This window comes from Dicentrarchus labrax, unplaced genomic scaffold (assembly GCF_905237075.1).
Source record: "Dicentrarchus labrax unplaced genomic scaffold, dlabrax2021, whole genome shotgun sequence".
In the NCBI taxonomy this organism is placed as follows: Eukaryota; Metazoa; Chordata; class Actinopteri; family Moronidae; genus Dicentrarchus; species Dicentrarchus labrax.
The window spans coordinates 415,135-432,359 of NW_026136717.1; the positions used below are offsets into that span (position 1 = coordinate 415,135).

The 17,225-nt window shown below is 39.4% G+C and overlaps 3 protein-coding genes and 1 long non-coding RNA gene across 6 annotated transcripts; 3 read left to right on the forward strand and 1 right to left on the reverse strand.

Annotated features, from left to right (window-relative positions):
- The first annotated feature begins 325 nt into the window (after nucleotides 1–325).
- LOC127379580 (butyrophilin subfamily 3 member A2) lies at nucleotides 326–7,968 on the forward strand. The gene is made up of 6 exons (XM_051429381.1): nucleotides 326–497; nucleotides 3,440–3,790; nucleotides 5,028–5,241; nucleotides 5,759–5,823; nucleotides 5,986–6,102; nucleotides 6,458–7,968. Exons 1-6 carry the CDS (start codon nucleotides 341–343, stop codon nucleotides 7,168–7,170), a joined length of 1,617 nt encoding a protein of 538 aa, XP_051285341.1. The 5' UTR covers nucleotides 326–340; the 3' UTR covers nucleotides 7,171–7,968.
- Nucleotides 7,969–8,070: 102 nt separating this feature from the next.
- On the forward strand, nucleotides 8,071–12,400 carry LOC127379581 (butyrophilin subfamily 3 member A2-like). Of its 2 annotated transcripts, XM_051429382.1 has the most exons (6): nucleotides 8,071–8,933; nucleotides 9,579–9,929; nucleotides 10,048–10,261; nucleotides 10,592–10,656; nucleotides 11,039–11,158; nucleotides 11,766–12,400. In XM_051429382.1, the coding sequence occupies exons 1-6, from the start codon at nucleotides 8,744–8,746 to the stop codon at nucleotides 12,398–12,400; spliced, it is 1,575 nt and encodes a 524-aa protein (XP_051285342.1). In that variant the 5' UTR covers nucleotides 8,071–8,743. The 2 variants fall into 2 exon arrangements, with proteins under 2 accessions (XP_051285342.1, XP_051285343.1); XM_051429383.1 differs by lacking the exons at nucleotides 11,039–11,158; nucleotides 11,766–12,400 and adding an exon at nucleotides 10,907–10,995.
- LOC127379611 (uncharacterized) lies at nucleotides 10,362–14,140 on the reverse strand. The gene is made up of 2 exons (XR_007888345.1): nucleotides 13,933–14,140; nucleotides 10,362–12,998 (listed from the first exon to the last, which is right to left on the reverse strand). It is a non-coding gene; the product is annotated as an uncharacterized LOC127379611 (long non-coding RNA).
- LOC127379598 (low affinity immunoglobulin gamma Fc region receptor II-a-like) lies at nucleotides 13,510–16,334 on the forward strand. Of its 2 annotated transcripts, none has more exons than XM_051429411.1 (5): nucleotides 13,510–13,611; nucleotides 14,140–14,406; nucleotides 14,597–14,842; nucleotides 15,034–15,177; nucleotides 16,029–16,334. In XM_051429411.1, the coding sequence occupies exons 1-5, from the start codon at nucleotides 13,581–13,583 to the stop codon at nucleotides 16,085–16,087; spliced, it is 747 nt and encodes a 248-aa protein (XP_051285371.1). In that variant the 5' UTR covers nucleotides 13,510–13,580; the 3' UTR covers nucleotides 16,088–16,334. The 2 variants fall into 2 exon arrangements, with proteins under 2 accessions (XP_051285371.1, XP_051285370.1); XM_051429410.1 differs by having other exon boundaries at nucleotides 13,511–13,611; nucleotides 16,026–16,334.
- The last annotated feature ends 891 nt before the right edge of the window (nucleotides 16,335–17,225 follow it).

Here is a 17,225-nt window from a genome sequence, read left to right on the forward strand (position 1 = left end):
ACATGTAACATGACCTCTTTCTCCCACAGCTGTGCCTCTGACAGCACTGTGTATATGAGCTGTGCAGAGTGCATGACCCAGAGAAGTCTCTTAAGAACAGACCTGTTTGTAAATGTGACGTTCAAGAACTGTTACCGCCCCCAAAAACAGCAACAACTTTTAAACCAAAAGAGACTTTAAAACATTAAGTTACAGCCTGCAACACCAGAAAGTGGAATAATGTAGATTAAAGAGCACAGTGTGTGGAAAAGCAGGCACACGTGTGGGAGGGAGCAGAAGAACTGACCATTCCTACTGCACATGAACGCCTCACTGCTACGCATAAATCGGAAGTTTGTGAATGAAGTTGTCAGTCGGCGCTGGAGCTGCACGCAAACACAACACCAGTCCGAAACCTCTCATGGTGTCCCTCCAGCAGACAGAAAGAGCCCACCTGTGTGCAGTGGGCATGCATCAACGCCTCCTCCTGATCGCCACTCTGACCGCTGCTTGTACAGGTATGTGAGGTATGAACGTGTTAGCAATGAAAGGGGTAGAGATAGATTTAGATTTCTCTGTTCTAATACACACAAAGCTCTGTTATCTGAGGGAACAAAGTTATTGTGAAATAACCGCAAATGTTGCGCGTCTAACCAGTTCCTGAGCTTTAGAGTGAGGGATGCGGAGGTCACATTGCAAAACAAACTAACACCAGCTGAATGGCGTCACACTGTGATAATAAAGTAGCATTATTGTTTTTATCAGTGATTTTAATGTGATTAGGTTGATAAAAACGTGTTTCAGGAGTGCATTGGGTTTTTTTACTTACTCAAGTCTGTTTAAGAACAGTTGATACAGTGTTTAAAATCTATGCTCCTTTATTCTTGTCTTCAGTTACACGCTGTTACTTTTCAGAGTAATATTTTTTTTTAAAAAAGACAGTTATGGAAAATAAACCGCCTATGAAGCATCTCTGCAGCTCAGTCCATGTTTTCTCTACTCATCCAAGATGTGAGAACGTAAAGCTGTCCGAGCTGCTGCATGGAGCATGTCTGCTGTGTCTCCAGTCTCCAGTATCTGAGTTGGAAATAGCCAACATGACATTTAGTCAGTGCAAAACTGATCCCGATGGTCAGCCCATGTATCGTGCATCCTTAGTTTATGTATTAAAGGATCATAAATGTAAAAACAAATACAATGAAAATTGCTTTGAAGGGAAAATGTTATAATGGACAGCAGTCAGACAACTGTAACAGTTATGAAGACATAAGACTTGAACTTGCCCGCTCACAATCAACACTATATATACTACAACTATTGTTATACTGCTACTGTTACAGCACCACTACTAATAACCTGTTATTATGGTTTTACTCATCAGTTCTATGAGTAACTTGATGACAGGATAATTGCTGCTCGTTGTTATGAATAGGAAATAGTGATCTGGACAATATATCTACTCTAATACTAATTTTATTCACTGACAGTACTCTTCATCAGAGCACAATAGGGAAACCATAATGGTATTTTAATGTTTTCAATGTAGATAAGAAAAATGTAACCAAGTGAACAGTGGAAATTTTTATGAGCTCTTTATGACGTGGTTGGCCTTCAAAGCACGAGGAACTCCCGGCAGCCAAAGGTTGCACAATTTTTTAGTTTTTGTGGTTTCAGTTGGTCGAGATTCCTCTATCATTCCTAATCATCCATTTCCTGTTCTCATAAAATAAAGTTGTATGGACGCTTTTATGGGGTGCCTCCCATTTACTGACTGATACACTGACCCACAAAACTGCTGAGTCATGACGGGTGCTCCCAGTAATACCCTTCATAGTATAGAGTAAGTCGACGTGCCGACACAAGCGTGCAGGATAAATGAATAACATGATGCAACCACATCTCATTCCTGTCAGTCCAGTTCAGAGCAGGCAAAGTACAAGTTTGCACAAGTGAAAAAATCAGTTGTTTAACCCTTAGTTTAAGGAGGAGACATTTTCCAGGAGCATTATTTAACATGTTAATGCAAGACACTAATTCATTTGAATTCAATTGTTTTGTCTCTCTAGAGGCACTGCAGAGCATTTTTGACCTGTGACGTAATGTGTCTGTATGTCAGTGCTTTAATCAAAAGCACCTTTTTGGCCGAGTCAAGACCAAGTCCAAATGAGAGAGACAGAGTCAAGGGAGGGGCATTGCCAATGAGATGAGTTTCGGCAGGCATACAATTGCAAATGACGTTAGTTGGTAACCACATCAGCCAAAGTCAGTGCCTGTTCTAGATGGATTTTAATTAAACCAACAGCAGTTTTTTGAACAAGCTGTAACAGTTTGGGTCCGTGTTCAATCATAAACTCTCTCATACTGGGGTTTCCACAATACTCATCACAGTACACATCAACCTTATCACGGCTGGTTGCACAGCTACTGTTTTATCATGCATAAACAAAACAGTGGCCACACGTGATCCAAACGTTACGGTTGAGAGGCAAAAGACAAACGGGAGCTCAACAACAGGCATCCATTCACAACAGGTCCACCGCTCAACTAACCCCAGACAGGTCGGGCACTGTCTGATGAAGTTTCTCTCTCACAATTCATATTTTTTGGCTTTAACAAAGCACTGAAAAAGCCTCCTTCATCAATGGTTTCATTTTAAAGGAGGAAGTTACTTGAGGACTCGCCCGAGAACAACTAGAATATTTGGAAAGACCAATGCTCTCAGTCTTTGAGTTGTGACGTCCTTTAACCAAAGCCCAAAATAACTTTTAAAGTTGCCTTAAGGCTGCAGGGGAATCTAAACTCTTTAATATGTCACTGCGTTGTCCTATTCCAACTGCCAGACTAAATTGAGCTGCAGGCGAGGGAGGAATGTAAAGGTCTGTACAGAAACTGTGGAGGTGGGAAAACGTGTTGTGTTTGTTTATTAGGCGACAACTAAAGTAGCCACGCAATAAACCCTACCTTCATCAATAGTTGTAGTGTTGAGTCTTTGCTGTGGCTAATTCAGAGTTAGTGATTCAGTTTTAGTGTTATTTGGAACATTATACTGTAGTGTGTTTCTAATATTGCTAAATATTGAAAGCAGTTCCCACTATAGAGCAATAACCGATGTTAGTCTTTTCCACCAGACTGGCTCTGGTTCTTGAACCGGTTCATTTCAAGATTTTTGGAAACTTGGCTAGCAAACCAGCCTGTGCTTCCACTAGTTTTGAGAGGACCCATTGTCATCAAGGATGCATAATCAACTGGGGGTGCTGCACAATGCACAACAACCTGTAGAATAAGACATGATTACTTTAGTTGCTGTTTTTTGGGTTCCGAACCAATTTATTTTTGGTTGAAATGCTCTGCAGGACTAACCAGGTGCACAAACTGGAACGGAGATGGTTCTCTTTGGGTGGAAAAGGCCTATATGTTCAAAGTTTGTCTCTAGATTATTGTTTTTTGTGTGTTTTCCTAGGAAATCCTTTGCCGCATGGTCCACCAGAACAGGTCCTTGCCTTCGCTGGTGAGGCTGTCATTCTTCCCTGCAGTTTCAGTCCCACTGGCAGCGATGATTTTCCAACAGTGGAATGGTCCAAGGAAGACCTGCAGCCCAATGTCGTCTTCTTGTACCGGGATGGCTGTGAGACTTATGAGATGAAGGATCCACTCTTCCAGTACAGGACAAGCTTCATCCCAAAAGAACTGAAGAACAGAAACGTCTCATTAAGGATCTCCAACGTGCAGCTGTCTGATGCTGGGAAATACCAATGCAAGAGGCTCTGGAAGAACGGCCGCCGAGACATTACCACAGTGGAGCTTTCTGTGGGTACGTCCAGTCACATTTACTTAAATACAGATTTTGCAGCTGCATTATAGTCACAGAAAAGCTCCAGCTTGAGCCTGATCCATCTTGGATGCCCCTCCAGTGAAGGAAACATAGTGAAGTGCCCTCTAGGGGGCTAATCCTAACCCTAACTAAGCTGTTTTACCATAAATGCATCACAACTTTCTGCTCGCTGGTGCCCTTTTTATTTTTATTGCATACAGCCGCTACTGGGACTAAAAGTTTTGAGTCTTTGTAATCATAATGATAAGTTTATTTGTACGGCACTTATCTTAACAAGGTTACAAACTCGACAAAATACATGAGAGTAACAGATAAAATATAAGTAACCTTAGAAAACACAGTTAAAATATGATAATGAAAGAAACTGAAACAACACAGTAACAGCACCAATCCACAGTACTGTAATATAACTGTAATGACAGTGGACTAACCGACTCATCTGTTTGGTGAATTGGTGATTCATTAATGAACATTGAACGTTTTCAAAATGTACTTTACACTAAAAGAAAGGGAACAACTTGGAGGTGTTGTTAATTAAAGGTTGTTACGCAATATTTTTAAAATTAGTTTGATTGATTGATCTGGGTTTTTGAACTGTTGCTATTTCATGGATTCAAAGTGAATTTAAAAACATAATCTATAGATTATTTAATAATTGAAATAGCATTATACAGTAGTGGCAAATACAGTAAATATATCATGGTTATGCAGGACTTAGAATATAAAGCTGTAATTATAGAGTTAATGTGGATCACAGTTATGAGCTATATTGAACATTTGAAGATTTAATTACCTGGAAAATTCTCAGGTATGTTTCAGTTTTGAACGCCTTCTAATTGAATAGCATTCTATTGTTCTCAGTAGCACATGGAATTTTAAAAATGCAGTCAACAGCTTCACCCAAAGGAGTGTGTGGAAAAACTAGGACTGATAATACAGTCTCTTTTCCAGCTGTCACTTTTCCAAGTGGGTGTGGTACCGTACATTTAGTTACTTATTAACCTGTTTCTGCCTGCATGGTATGAATGAAAAACTCTTTGAGGTTCTGTGATTACACTTTTTAATCAAATGAACTTGATGAGCTGTGGGTTCTATGTCTCACAGAGCACAGATAAGAAGAATATTATAGTATAGTTCCCATTAATATTTGATTCTTGATTCTTGATTATTGAGGAACACTGAAAGCTCATACCTTATGTAATTCTTGTTTTTATAGCTGCAGTTTCTGAGCCAAAACTCTCAGTGCTTTCAGCCGACAGTGGAGGAGTGACTCTTCAGTGTAAGGCCAGTTGCTGGCTGCCAGAGCCTAAGATCCAGTTTCTAGATGATCAAGGAAACAACATCTCCGCTGAAGACCCAAAAAGAGATCAAAATGCCAGCGGATGTTACACTGTGACACAAAAAGTGACCCTCCAGGATGCCACCAACAGGTTCAAATTTAGTTTCATACTTAATTTGTATTCTATAGGAGTTTTGAATGGGTTTTCAGTCCCATGTGTTTCTCAAAATCCTCTGAAAGAATCAGACACCCCAGGAAAAAAGTTCTATTTCAACAATAAGGGCTTTTATTTTTGTCATTAATATTAATATATATTAATATTCTATAAGAATTTATCATTAGTACAAACTAAGTGATCATCTATTTTATAGCACATAACCAGAAAAGAAACATATTTTCATTCCCATATGTTTGGCTTAGCATCAAACTCCTGTTGAAAACCGAAGCTGCACTCTAGGAAGAACATTGTCAGTGTGATGTCAACACTGATGATGCAGGTCCCTCTCTGCTTATACTGAATAAACAAGCGATAGGCGGCCATGTGTGCAGTTTCTCAAGGGAAGACTACAGGAAAAAAAAACAGAAAATACCAGAAAAAGAGTATTATGGACCTTCCATATGAAAACAGTACTTGTATGATCTGTAAAATAAATGTCTTCTCTTCACAGCGTCACCTGCAGAGTTTACCAGCCAGATATCAACCAGACCAGGGACACACAGATTCTCATACCAGGTACACCGGAGCTTTAACCGCTCACCTTTACCGGGTTTTTTTATGGAACATATACACATACAGACTCCATTGGTCCTTGCTTGCTGAATTTGCAGGCAGTGGAAAATCATACTCCTGATAACAGAGTAATCATGTGATCTCCTTGTTTAATTGTCTTTTCAGTTGACTGCATGAGATCCTGCTCTCTAGCCATTAGCATCGCTGTTGCAGAGGGAATTATACTTCTCTTGGCTTTGTGTGGATTAGCTGTCTTTTTATGTAAAAGATGTGACAAATCTGGTAAGTCACTGAGACAATATTCTATTTGGCATAGAAACTCTACTTCTGTATTAGAAGTAAAAAAGTGCACATCTAGTATCTTTTCCTTGTGGTAACACAAGAGGCCAACAAGATGGAAGATCAGCTGAATTTAGGGAGGGAACAGCCAGCCTCTGAAGAGATACTTTCCAGTTCTGATATAACAGGCTATTATTCTTATTTCTGAGTAATTATCTTTGATTTGGTGTCATGTCCATTAGTTGTAATAAGATTGTACTCACCATGTTAATTGCTGGGATCTGGGAACATGGAATTATCCTTCAATTAAAGATTAATAGGACCACTAACCGTGTCCCCCCCCCTCGTATTCCCACAGAGGGACAAAAGAAGAAGGTGACGAGGCAGCCGTCAGATCAAAGTACAATGAGTGGTACCTCTCAAAATAAGCCGTTACTTCAAACTGTCGAGGCTCACAATGTGAGAAACAGCGACATTGAGGAGCTGAAAAAAGAGTTGGCTGACGTCAATTCAAAGCTTCACGAAAAAGAAGAGACCATCCGCCAACTAGAGAACAAAATCAAACCTCAGCTAAGTCCTGTTGTTTGCTACCAAGACCAACCGACGACTGTCTGCAGTCCTTCCAAATGTCCACCAGACATCCCAAAACCCTTAAACCCACCGTACGACAACGGCCAAAAGGCCAGGAATGGATCCGATGACCACAATCCAAAATCTACAGCTTCAACCAGCAGCAACCCTCAAGTACCTGCCAACTTATTCAACAAAGGTCAAAAACCTGTCATGTCACGACAGAACAGTGATCCAAAACCAGTCCAAAGAAAGCGCATCCACAGCCTCCCCGACAACTTGGTCACTGATGTTGCAGTTCCGTCATTTCCTCCAACCAGCACTTTGAAGAAAAAGCTTGGTCACATCAGTCGTTCGATGAGTGACTCTTACACTGACTTTGGTCCAAATGTCCCCAAGGTTCAGCGTCGACTATCCTTAGTGTTACCATCGTCTAACAACCGCTTTGCAGTCCTGTCTGGATTACAAGAAGAAAAAGAGCTGCTGTATGAGAAAGATTAACACAAAGCAGTAAAAGTTTCAGTTATGGATTCCCCCGAAAACTGAGGATATTAAAACAAATCTGCATGGCCATATCCCACCAGCAGTAAGCAGGGTAATTAAAATTCTAGTAAAACCCGTTGTTTATAAGAAAATAAGCTCTTTAATATTTAAATGTTATGCTACTTTATACGTCTACTCGACCACATGTCTTTACCCCTCATCCTTGTTATATTCTTCCGGACAACAGCTCAGGTATGAGGTTGAAATCAACAGGCACTTTAATTTGCTCAAAACAAGCAGTTACTTAAAACAGCTCGAAAAAAATATTTCATAAGCTTTTTAGCTTTTCATTGAACTTGACATTTAATTTAAAAAATAACTTTAAAATTTCAAACCCTTGTTCATTTTAATTGCTGAATTTTAGAGGTGCTAGAAGATACACAGAGCCTAGCTTGTGGTTTTCTCTTCAGTCCAGTCTTTAAGCTGAGCCAAGCTGACCAGGTACTGGCTCCTTCTACATATCTGCTGTACAGACATGAGTGAGGTGTACATCACATTCTTGGCTTTAGCTATAACTACTTGCTAAATGGTTGTTGCTGCAATATTTCTGTCACTTTTTGTACATTTCTACAGTTATTGAGCACTAGTCTGTATTTAAAAAACATGTTTTAAGTAATATTTAATGTCTGGGGTTGTATATAAGGGTTATTTTATCTAAAATTGCTTTAATTGGTGAATTTTTGCATGTTTTTTTACATTTGTACTTGTTTATGTCCTCTACTCTCTGTAGTGAAATAAAGCTTTTTTTTTTTTTAATTTTAGTGTCCACTTTGTTCAATACTATTCTGAAAATGCATAAAGAGCACCCCCTAGTGAATCAATTATAACATTGCAACTTCTTTTTTGCTTTTCTGTTGTATCTGCCCCCCCGTGCACGCCCACTGGCTGGAAGTTTTAATCCACCAGCAGTCAGCTTTTCAAAATTAATAAATTTGATAAGGTAGAATTAAATCTATTTAGTTTTTCAGAATTAAAAAAAAGTCACATTACAATCAGTCAGATAGGAAATATCTGTCATGCAGGTGAAATCTGGGACATGTAGGAGACTGTTAAACTGCAAAAGGAAAGTAAATTGCACTGACGTAACATGGACTGATAGATCTAGGTTGGTTCTACAACGTCTGTGCAAAGTGCATGACCTAAAGATTGTCACATCTTTTTATAATAAGAAAAATCTATGTGAAGTTCAAGACTGTTTTAGGAACTGGGAAGTTGCACTTCCAAATCAAATTCTGTCACCAAATACAAACAACAACAAGTAGGTTGAGTTGGTTATTACATTAAGTTATCGCCTACAACACCAGAAACAAAGGATGGAAACAGTTAGAAGACCAGTGTGTTTTTGTTGTCTACTGTATTCAGGGTGATCAAATTTAGCATATTCAAAACTTTATTTTTCAATATCACATTGTGCTGTATATGTTTAGCTTTTCACAGCAGCCATTTCAACCGTACAGTAATGTCAGTGCACAGAGGCGGGAAGTGACTTTTCCCAGCGATCTTGAACACACAGTGAGTAAGTAAAACTTTTATGGATGGACTTCAGTCTGACTCAGGCTGCTCGGCTGACCACACCAAAGAGCTGCTCCTGTTTAGAGATATGCAACATTTTTCAGAGAACTTTCATGCTTTACTCCAGCGAAAAGAAAAATCCAGCGTTTGTGTTTCGGTGATGTATCATCTTCTTTTCCTTGCTGCCGCTTTGCTCACTTCTTGTACAGGTAAGCTATGTGAGAGATTTTGGCATTTCTTTGGTAGGGTTTGTCTATAATTTGCCTCAAATGAGTTACAAATACATGTGGTGAAAGGGGTAGGAATAGTTTTGAGTATCAGCCAAGCCATTTATCTGTAAAGTGGTGTAAAGTGGTTGTGTTATTGCGAAATGACCGCATGTATCAAATATGTCAAACAACTTCCTTTATTATGAACGAGATTAGAGGTCAGGTTTGAATGCTAAAACTTACAGATACACTTATTGAACTGAGTTTGCGTCAAACCATCATAATTAGGTAACTTTATTCTTATCAGAGTCATTCAAATATGATCAAGCCGCAAAAAAAGGGCACGTTTCAGAGGGCATTGGTGGAAAGAATCTAGGTACATTTACTTAAGCAGGGTCATTTTGTGGTAATTGTACTTTAATATTTCAATTTTATGCTACTTTATACGTCTACACGGCCACGTTTCAGATGGAAATATTGTACCTTTCACACATATGATCATTTTATGAACCTCTTTAATCCTTTATGAAGGACGAATTTAAATATAAAGTAATTCTGGTATTGGTAATTTTACTTCAGTACAAGATCTGAATACTTCTTCCCCCACTGTGATGACTCAGTGCTCTGATTCTTGTGTTTTCCCAGGAGATTCCTCTGTGCGTAGTCCACCAGAGACGGTCCTGGCCTTCGCTGGTGAGGCTGTCATTCTTCCCTGCAGTTTCAGTCCCACTGCCAGCGATGATTTTCCAACAGTGGAATGGTCCAAGGAAGACCTGCAGCCCAATGTCGTCTTCTTGTACCGGGATGGCTGTGAGACTTATGAGATGAAGAATCCGCTCTTCCAGTACAGAACAAGCTTCATCCCAAAAGAACTGAAGAACAGAAACATCTCATTAAGGATCTCCAACGTGCAGCTGACTGATGCTGGGATATACCAATGCATGAGGCTCTGGAAGAACGGCCACCGGGACATTACCACAGTGGAGCTTGTTGTGGGTACGTCCAGTCAAGTGTATTTGTTCATATTAAGTTCATCATAGTCTCAAAATCTCCCTGTTTCTGGCAAGGAGGAAGGTCCACCTTCAAGTTAAAAGTAACAACACTTCTTTTTTAGCTGCAGTTTCTGAGCCAAAACTCTCAGTGCTTTCAGCTGAGAGTGGGGGAGTGACTCTTCAATGTAAGGCCAGTTGCTGGCTGCCGGAGCCTGAGGTCCAGTTTCTGGATGATCAAGGAAACAACATCTCTGCTGAAGACCCAAAAAGAGATCAAAATGCCAGCGGATGTTACACTGTGACACAAAAAGTGACCCTCCAGGATGCCACCAACAGGTTCAAATTTAGTTTCATACTTAATTTGTATTCTATAGGAGTTTTGAATGGGTTTTCAGTCCCATGTGTTTTCTCAAAATCAGACACTCCAGGAAAAAAGTTCTATTTCAACAATAAGGGCTTTTATTTTTCATTTCATTCATGTGTGCAGATCATTTTCTCCAAGGGAAAGACTACAGCACCACAAATATGGGTCGACTCATGTGTCATCTTGGTGAAACTTCTCACTTTAGTGCACACAGAGTGACTCGCTAACTGCAAGACTTTTTGCATTATAAATGTATGATTTAAACCAAACTCAAAACTTTATCTAATGTCTTCTCATCTCAGGGTCACCTGCAGTGTTCACCAGCCGTACACCAACCAGACCAGGGTCACAGAGATCCTCATAGCAGGTACACTAGAGCTTTAACAGCTCACCTGTTGTTATAGCAGAGTTTCATCATCATATTTGTGGTGTATTGACATTTTCTGTTATATATTTAATTTGTACAATTAAAATGTTTTTTCTTAATGTAAAGAAACTATTTGGAATTTCATATTTTGGTGCATAATGTTGACTGTTGACAGCTGGATTCTTCAAATACAGGAGCCATCTCTTTAAAATACGTACACCTTTACTAACTCTCTTATCCATCACTACAGGAAGGACTTCAGTTTGCTGAAATTGCAGGCAGTGGAAAAGAAGAAGTCTGAAAATATGCTTATGATAACAGATGTTGTCTACTTGTGGTGTTTTTATTGAATATCAAATAATTTACTTTATTGTCATTTCAGCTGACTGCACGAGATCCTGCTCTCTAACCACTGGCATCGCTGTTGGAGAGGCCATTGTACTTCTATTAGCCTCATTATGCGGATTAGCTGTATCGTTATGGAAGAGATGTGGCAAACCTGGTAAGTTCCTAATGCTGAGAAGAGGCTGTATTTGGCTCAGAATTATCTTAATTCTCAATTAGCAAAAGCAGTAAAAGCTGGAGTGCTCTCTCTGTCTTAGAGATGAGAGGCAATTTTAGAGATCTAGATTATGCTGATGATCATATCTTATGAACTTCATATGCATATGTGGCCTTCATCAAGCTGAAATGACAATTTACAACAAGTTTGCATAGTTAAGAGAGTTTGGTGAATCTGACATAGAACACTTATACGAGAAAACCTGGCAGAAGAAAGTAACAGAATAGGCTAAGAATATGAGGCCTATTGAATGTAGGAACTAAGTCTGGTGGGAGCAGATCAAAAAGCAAGCAATTTCTAAATATGAAGTCTTTTTTAACTAGACATTCTTTAGTTGTGCAAATAATGCATTTTAAAGCTTGTGAAAACAGGAGATCTGAAAACAGACACCAAGGCCTCCTCATTCTCTGTTCCTTGTAATTATTGTTGTCGGGAGGAAACCTCATATCTTCATTATGATTTATGGTAGCAAAAGTAAAATGACCAAAGTGAATCAACATCTAATGATCCGGCTCATTCTGTACTCTCCCTTTTTGTATTCACACAGCGGAGGGACGGAAATTGCTGGTGATGAGAAAGTCATCAGATCAAAGTACGATGAGTGACACCTATGAAAATGAACCGTTTCTGGAGAGTGTGAGGGTTGAGAGGACTGACAGTCTGGGAGACAGCAGTATTGATAGGCTGACAAGACAGGTGGCTGATCTCAAGTCAAAGCTTCATGAGAAAGAAGAGACCATCCGTCAACTACGGAACAATAAATCTCAATTAAGTCCTGCTGTTTGCCAGTTTGGCCAGTCATGCAGTCCTGCAACCTCGGTCAACAGCAACCCTCCAAAATCTGGGAATGTACTGCAGAGTGCAAACTCTAGCATCTCAAGACGAAACAGTAATCCGGAACCTGAATGCCCAATCCCAAGAGACCATCGTATCCACAGCAGCCCTGCCATATTGAACTTTAATTTTGCAATGTCGTCCAGTTCTTCTTCAGCCAACACTTTAAAGAAGACGCAAGACAAAACCAGCTCTTTCATGAATCCCAAGGTTACCCCGGACACTGGTAAAAAAGTACCCAACCTTCGGCGTCGACATTCCTTGGCCCATCCACTGGCAGTCATGTCTAATAACCGCTTCTCACTTCTGGCAGATTTATCTGAAGAATCAGAGCTGTTGATATCATGAGAAAATGTATTTGCATGTCGTATGTTTTTAGAAAATATATAAATATATACAGTTACTGAATGAAACAGCACATACCAAGTGCCTATTCAGCTCGTATTTTACTCACTCCAAGGTTGAGTTTCTCACCCTTCTTTCTCACCCCCCTGCTATAAGACATGTTCAGCCAGTTATACATGACACATAACAGCAGCTATACATTATTCAAACAAAAAGGTGTTTTTAAAGCTGCCATTTTTATACCCATTTTTATATACACTATTACATGAAATAAAGCTTTCTCTGTTTAATTTTACTACTCACGTCGTTCACTTGAAAACACACCAAGAGCACCCTCTAGTGAATCAATTCTAACATTGCAATTTCTTTTTGCCACCAGCAGTCAGATTTTCAAAACAAGTTTGATCAAGTAAAATTACATTAATTGATGTAATATTTACATATTTGGAATTTTTCTGGTCGTCTTTGCTCCAGTGTCATCATGTGGAGTCATTTTCTTCTACCGGGAAAAGTGTCAAAAATGTGGACGTGTGGACATCTTGCTGGATGGGAAGGCCAGTTAGCATCATTGCAGGGAGTCTGTGGGGATTTCTCTCTTGCTCTTTTTACCATTACAAAAAAGAAAATGAAATATTTATTAATGACAGAAATTCAAACACATTAATAACAATTATTTATCACATAATGATCATTATGTAATAAAATAAAACAGCAACCTACTGTCTGTACTGGATGCTGGACAGTTGGAAACAGTGAGTGTGCATTTTATGGTTGCTTTGAATCTTGCATCAAATAGTGAACTGCATACTGTATGCAGACTTGCATGCATGTACAAATCACCAGCAGTAAATATTGTGCTAGTACTAGTATTGAACTACAAGAAGCAAGACAGTTGCAAGCCTTTTTTGATGGGACAGTTAGGTCCTAGAGATGTGGTGACAACAGCTGCGCAGAGGGGGCCCAATTAGATTTTTTTGTCATGGGGCCCAAAATTCTGGCGGCGCCCCTGACTGTAGGAACATGGTGGACTCCATGAAAGGTGACCCGCTATGTCTGTAGATTGAAAACAGCACATTCTAAAGTCGAGAGTCACACATGAGGGTGGAGTTTCTCAGAGAGGAAGTGCAGACATGAAACTGTCGGTGTGTCTGTCTGTCTTTCTGTCAATCAGTGGGGGGACAGGATGCATGCAACACCTTTCTGCCTAATGCTGTGTGAGTACAAACATTATTTTACTGCATTGACAATAATCTCTCTTTCTTAAATTGTCCAGAATCAGACATTTTAGTGTAGAAAAATCTTTGATTTCATGGGTTTATTTTCCATCTTTCTTTATTGTTTTCATTTTATCCTGCCTGTCTCGCTTGTTTTCATTTCCTGAACTTTTTATATGCACCTTTTGTGCTTTTGTATTTATACTTTTCACACTTCCTCTTTGATGTTTTTCTCTTTCCTACCTGTTTTATTTGACTTTTTTACTTGTCTTTCTTTCTTACTATCATTTTTTTTCCTTTTTCCTCCTTATCTCCATCTACCTTTTGATCATTTTTTCGTCACTTCTGTGTTTCCTTCTTTTCTTCACTCTTTCCTTTTATTTTTCTTCTCTTTTCTCATTGGCTGTTCTTTTAAATTTTCTTCTTAATTCTTCCCCTCATTCCTGCTTTTCTTTTCTTTCTCTCTTCCTCTTCTTTCTTTCTTCCTCCTTTCCCTCCTTTCTCTCCTTCCTCAACCCCTACGTGCAGCCTGTCTTCGGGTCAGCCCTGACAGGTCTCAGTTCTTCAGGTACGACTCCATCTCTCTGAGGTGTGAAGACCAGTTGAACTCCACTGGATCAAAGGTAAAGAGGAACACGTCGGAGGGCTGGACCACAACCTGCGGGTTTGGCTGGGGCGGTACCTCCTCGGACTCAACTTGCATCATCGGAAACACCTACCCGTCTGACAGTGGGGTGTACTGGTGTGAGTCAGGAGACATGAAGAGGAGCAACAATGTTAACATCACCATCACTGGTACTGTGCACAACACAAGTGATAATGTTTAATGTTCTGCTGTCTCAACTGACATCTAAAGCTGCATTTGATAGACTAGACTTCACATTAGAATCTATGTCTGACAATACAACAAAGTAGGGTTAGGGTTACGCAGAAATGAAGCTTATATTTGGCGAAAGCACAAAGTGAATTTCTGTCTATTCTAAAGATCGTGCTGTGCTACTGGACAGTCCCGCCCTCCCTGTGTTGGAGGGAGCCACAGTGATTCTGCGCTGCAAAGCTGAAACGGATTCCTCCGACCACAGGTTTAATTTCTATAAAGATGGCCGCTCCATCAGCAACTATTCAACAGGAGAGATTACCATTCATAGTGCTTCCAAATCGGATGAAGGACTCTACAAGTGCAGTATCTCTGGAGGTGGAGAATCACTGGGCAGCTGGCTGACTGTTGAAGGTGAGATAAACAATCTGCACTTTCTATTCAACTAAGAAAAGGTCTGTCAAATAAACCATCATTATTTGTATTCTTATTCTTTCTTTTTCCTTATTGGTTTAGTCCACTGTAAGGATGTCCTGATCTGATCTTGACACTAAGATATAAATTAGGCAAATGAAAATACCAGAAAATGTCATTTATCTTCACAGCTTCTCTGCCACCTTCACCTGCAGCTCCGTCTGCAGCTACCAGTTCAGTTTCTGTCCCCAGACTGATGTGTCACCTGCTGGTGGGAACTCCTTACCTGCTATCCACCATCTTACTGGGACTCATATACAGAGACCGAAATAGAGGTAAGACCAATCCAGTTTATGCGTCTAAGAAAACCATCTTGCATCTGCTAGCTTACGATTAGCTGTAACAACAAAATTGTATGATTGGCATCTAGGTTCTTTTCAATTTGGTTTTTAAGAGGCTTGTTCACTTTTTAAAACATCTTTCAAACCTTCTAGGATGAGCGTTTGATGAAGCTAAAGCACTCGGGTGTCATCTGCATAATGGATGACTTGACTATTTTAACACACAATATAGCCAATAACCAGAATAATATTCATAATTCCAAAAGATAAATTTCAATTATGATGTGGACATTACTGAATATAAACCTGTACACATGTAAACCATAACCCTTTAAACCTGATGGGGTCACTTTGAGTCAAACCTCTCATTCTCCAATATACTGAATGGCATGCCAAGACAAGTGGCTACAATACAAAAAAGGAGTGAAAAAAGGAAATGTGAAATTAAATTGTGAAAAAGCATCAGATGCCTGATGATACATGCCAAAGACATTCTTGTAGGCAAACTTCCTGTTCCTCTCTTCTTAAAATTGTTTAACAGAAGGCATTATATGTCAAAGCTACTACAAAGTTAAAAGGGTCAAAGCACAGTTTTGTTATTGCCAAAAGAACGCTGAGACGGACACAGAGACAGACAGAATGAGGTTGAGGTTTAAGGTAAACTCCTATATTGCTACATAATGTGCAGGTGACCTTTTTAACTATTAATCAGATTCTACACTGAACAGGTTGCTATTAATCACAGTAACGTCTTAATTTAATTATTATTAATCATAAGTAAGACATAAATCTGACTATTACCTTGTATAAAAACTCATCCACTGACCTTTTTCTGCTCACAGCAGCACAGATGGTTGCAGAGAGAAGAGGCAGCAACGACGTCATCATGGAAATAATTGTATAGTCTGACAAACAGGATGAAGATCAGTTCTTACCACCTTACCACTTCTGCAGTGTTCAATGGCAGCAGAACTTGCCATTAGAGACTGCAGTGACAATCAAAAAGGTCTATAAAGCCTTGTGACCTCTGGACAAATTGAAACTTTCATGACCACTGAATCCTGCCAAGAAGACGCTTTGATGTGTTCTGTTATCTTTAAAATACAATGATGACATACTAATTCAGATAAAAATAAAGCAAATTTATGTTATCTTTTACATGTTTATTGCCTCATAAATCTCTGTGATTGTGACGGACACAAAAGTTTGTGTTTGAGCCATCACATCTGTGAGAAACGACTTTTGTTATGAAAATTATGTGACTGTCCTTCACTTTCCTCATTTTGCCCTCATGCTTCTTTTAAGCTCCACGTAGGAGTAAAGTGGGAGGTTAGATGCCACCAGGTTGTTAAGAACTCTGACCCTTGACCTTTTAAACCTAAAATGGTTGGCCTGCAAATGTAAATAGATGCATTGTACATCACGATGGATACAAACACTGAAACATTATCATGTCAAACACTGCTGAGGGTGAAAAAGGAAGTGGATGTACACAAGTGCAAGTGTGTTTGTGGTTTGGTTTGGTTTTCATCATGCAATTGTGTGAGGTGTGAAGTGTTATTCCAGCCGCCTAGTGTTTGTTTTTTTTCCATTTGACATTTAAACTCAAAACTTTGTCCTTTTCTTCTGGATTATAAATGTTACTTTGAATGACAAACAGGAAAAGCTCAATAACATTTATTGCCCGTGATTTTACTGAATCAGCCTTTTCTGCCTGCGTGTGTCGATTCTGGTGAAACTGTGTGTTATTTCTCTGAAGTGGAAACATTTGACCTGTTTGTGGGTTTTTTAGGTGACACGGAGTCTTCAGTACTCAGTACTAAAAAACGTATGCCTTCATCAGAACATGTTGTACAGAGCTGACTGAACCTATTGTGCAGTGTGATTAGAAACTTGTGATTTGGTTACTGATTGAAGCTGATCTCTTTTGTGTTCTGTGGCTAAAACACATAATATATACAGTATATCACAAAGGTAAAACCGACAGAGCACCTCTAAGTTTCCTGATTTATATACTGCTGTCTTCGAATGCAGTGCTGTGT

What these genes read in the sequence shown, in the direction of transcription:
- LOC127379580 (XM_051429381.1), top strand. Translation starts at nt 341, where the DNA reads ATGAAGTTGTCAGTCGGCGCTGGAGCTGCACGCAAACACAACACCAGT. An exon ending in CTCCAGGATGCCACCAACAG is followed by an intron (nt 5,242 to 5,758) that starts GTTCAAATTTAG and finishes TTCTCTTCACAG; the next exon opens with CGTCACCTGCAGAGTTTACC. An exon ending in CACACAGATTCTCATACCAG is followed by an intron (nt 5,824 to 5,985) that starts GTACACCGGAGC and finishes TTGTCTTTTCAG; the next exon opens with TTGACTGCATGAGATCCTGC.
- LOC127379581 (XM_051429382.1), top strand. Translation starts at nt 8,744, where the DNA reads ATGGATGGACTTCAGTCTGACTCAGGCTGCTCGGCTGACCACACCAAA. An exon ending in CACAGAGATCCTCATAGCAG is followed by an intron (nt 10,657 to 11,038) that starts GTACACTAGAGC and finishes TTGTCATTTCAG; the next exon opens with CTGACTGCACGAGATCCTGC. An exon ending in GAAGAGATGTGGCAAACCTG is followed by an intron (nt 11,159 to 11,765) that starts GTAAGTTCCTAA and finishes GTATTCACACAG; the next exon opens with CGGAGGGACGGAAATTGCTG.
- LOC127379598 (XM_051429410.1), top strand. Translation starts at nt 13,581, where the DNA reads ATGCATGCAACACCTTTCTGCCTAATGCTGT. An exon ending in CAGCTGGCTGACTGTTGAAG is followed by an intron (nt 14,843 to 15,033) that starts GTGAGATAAACA and finishes TTATCTTCACAG; the next exon opens with CTTCTCTGCCACCTTCACCT. An exon ending in ATACAGAGACCGAAATAGAG is followed by an intron (nt 15,178 to 16,025) that starts GTAAGACCAATC and finishes TTCTGCTCACAG; the next exon opens with CAGCACAGATGGTTGCAGAG.